The following is a 1638-nucleotide window of genomic DNA, read 5'->3' as shown; positions in this document are numbered from 1 at the left end:
AGAGAGAGAGAGAGAGAGAGAGAGAGACAGACAAACAGACAGAGAGAGAGAGAGAGACAGACAGAGACAGAGAGACACAGAGAGAGAGAGAGGGGGGGAGGGAGAGAAACAGAGAGACTGACAGACTGAGCCAGGCAAAGAGACTCCCAGTTATGGAGCAAATAAGCGTACCTGAGAACACATGCGGATAAAAGAAAGATAATGTTTCAAGGGTTTCTCAACAGGTAACCCGAAACCAGATATCACTTGGACAAAATCTGGAGTGAAGCTTAGAGATGGTGGCCGAGTGGTCATCCGTTCAGAAGGAGATTTGTACATTCTGGAGATCAAAAACGCCACATCGGCAGACGCGGGGACATACCGAGCCACAGCGCTCAATATGGAGGGAGAGACATACACAGACATCCCTGTCAGCGTATCCAGCCCATCAAAGGAGCCAAGGTTTGGTTTTAGTAAAGATTTTATGGCGTTCCCAATTGCGTAACGTTCAGGTTTATACTCGTTTGCTTAATTAATCTTATGCTGGCGCTTAAGCTTGAACACAATAATCCCTAGTGATTTATGCCAGGTACGAAAAGACCTCTACGTTATTTGTGTTTATGATACCATTAAATTCTAGCTTCTATAACAACAAATTTGTCCAAACCACAAGTGCTGAAACTAATTTATGAAAAGACCCTTAAATTCTGATAAATGAGTTGTCATGTGACGTATTGTTAACAGGTTTTCCACCTCCTGCAGGAACGTTTACTCACGATAAGAACAAAATCGAAGTGAGGAATCCATGTACATTGCTATAAGTAATGGTATACTTAGAGTTGAAGGAGGCTTGGCGTATTTACATTTTATTAAGCTCTCCCTGTTCTCCCCTATGGTATCCTATTTTTCTAACAGCTAATACTCGTATTATTCTTCACCATGTCCTGCATCCCCTCCCACACGTTCCTCGGTGTTTTCAACAGCGTGGAGGTAGATCCTAACTTCCCGCGGTTCGAGGAGATGCCCAAGGACTTGATTGTGGCAGAGCGGGAGGACATCAACCTAACCTGTGTAATCAAAGGTGAGGAAGCACTTTGTATTTTTATATAATCAAATTATACTTTTTATCCAATATTCAATTGTACACAACCGTATGAGACCAACGCTCCCGACCTTATTCAAGCACAGAATGTTAACAAGATATCTAGATTGCCAAAAGTTTGTTCAGGTCAATGGAAATGACAATCGTTAATGTCCTTGTCCTCGTTTCAAATAAAGAGAAAGACAAAGTATGGGAGAGGGGAGGGGAGATCTGCAGACAAACAAATGGACGGACATATAAATAGCTAAACAAATGGCATAGATGTAGGAAGAAAACACACACAAACATAAACACATGTATATAATGCACACCCAACAAACAGACAGAGAGTACCCTCCAAATAGACCGACACATATTACCTGCAAACACACAATCAGAAGGCTCGATTACCACAAAAATTAGACAGACAAAGTGAACTATGTTCAAGAGCTGTAAAATATCTAATTGTAAGAATAAGGGGTTGAAATCGCTGTGTTATTAATTATAGCTTATGTATATTATATTCATTGATTTTAGTAGAATAAAAAATAAGCAACTAAAAGCAAAATCTGACCCCC

The 1638-nt window shown here is 40.7% G+C and overlaps 1 protein-coding gene across 1 annotated transcript in view; it reads left to right on the top strand.

Annotated features, from left to right (window-relative positions):
• The window catches only part of LOC101855990 (muscle M-line assembly protein unc-89), a gene marked incomplete in the record, with an annotated part of 41655 nt that overhangs the window by 24825 nt on the left and 15192 nt on the right, over positions 1 to 1638 (top strand). Inside the window, 2 exon segments of the mRNA XM_035973286.1 lie at positions 233 to 441; positions 963 to 1060. Coding sequence (XP_035829179.1) covers positions 233 to 441; positions 963 to 1060 — 307 coding nt within the window.

This window comes from Aplysia californica, unplaced genomic scaffold (genome assembly GCF_000002075.1).
Source record: "Aplysia californica isolate F4 #8 unplaced genomic scaffold, AplCal3.0 scaffold01101, whole genome shotgun sequence".
NCBI lineage: Eukaryota > Metazoa > Mollusca > Gastropoda > Aplysiida > Aplysiidae > Aplysia > Aplysia californica.
Note: the sequence above shows the minus strand (reverse complement) of the source record. Positions and strands in the feature narration are given on the sequence as shown.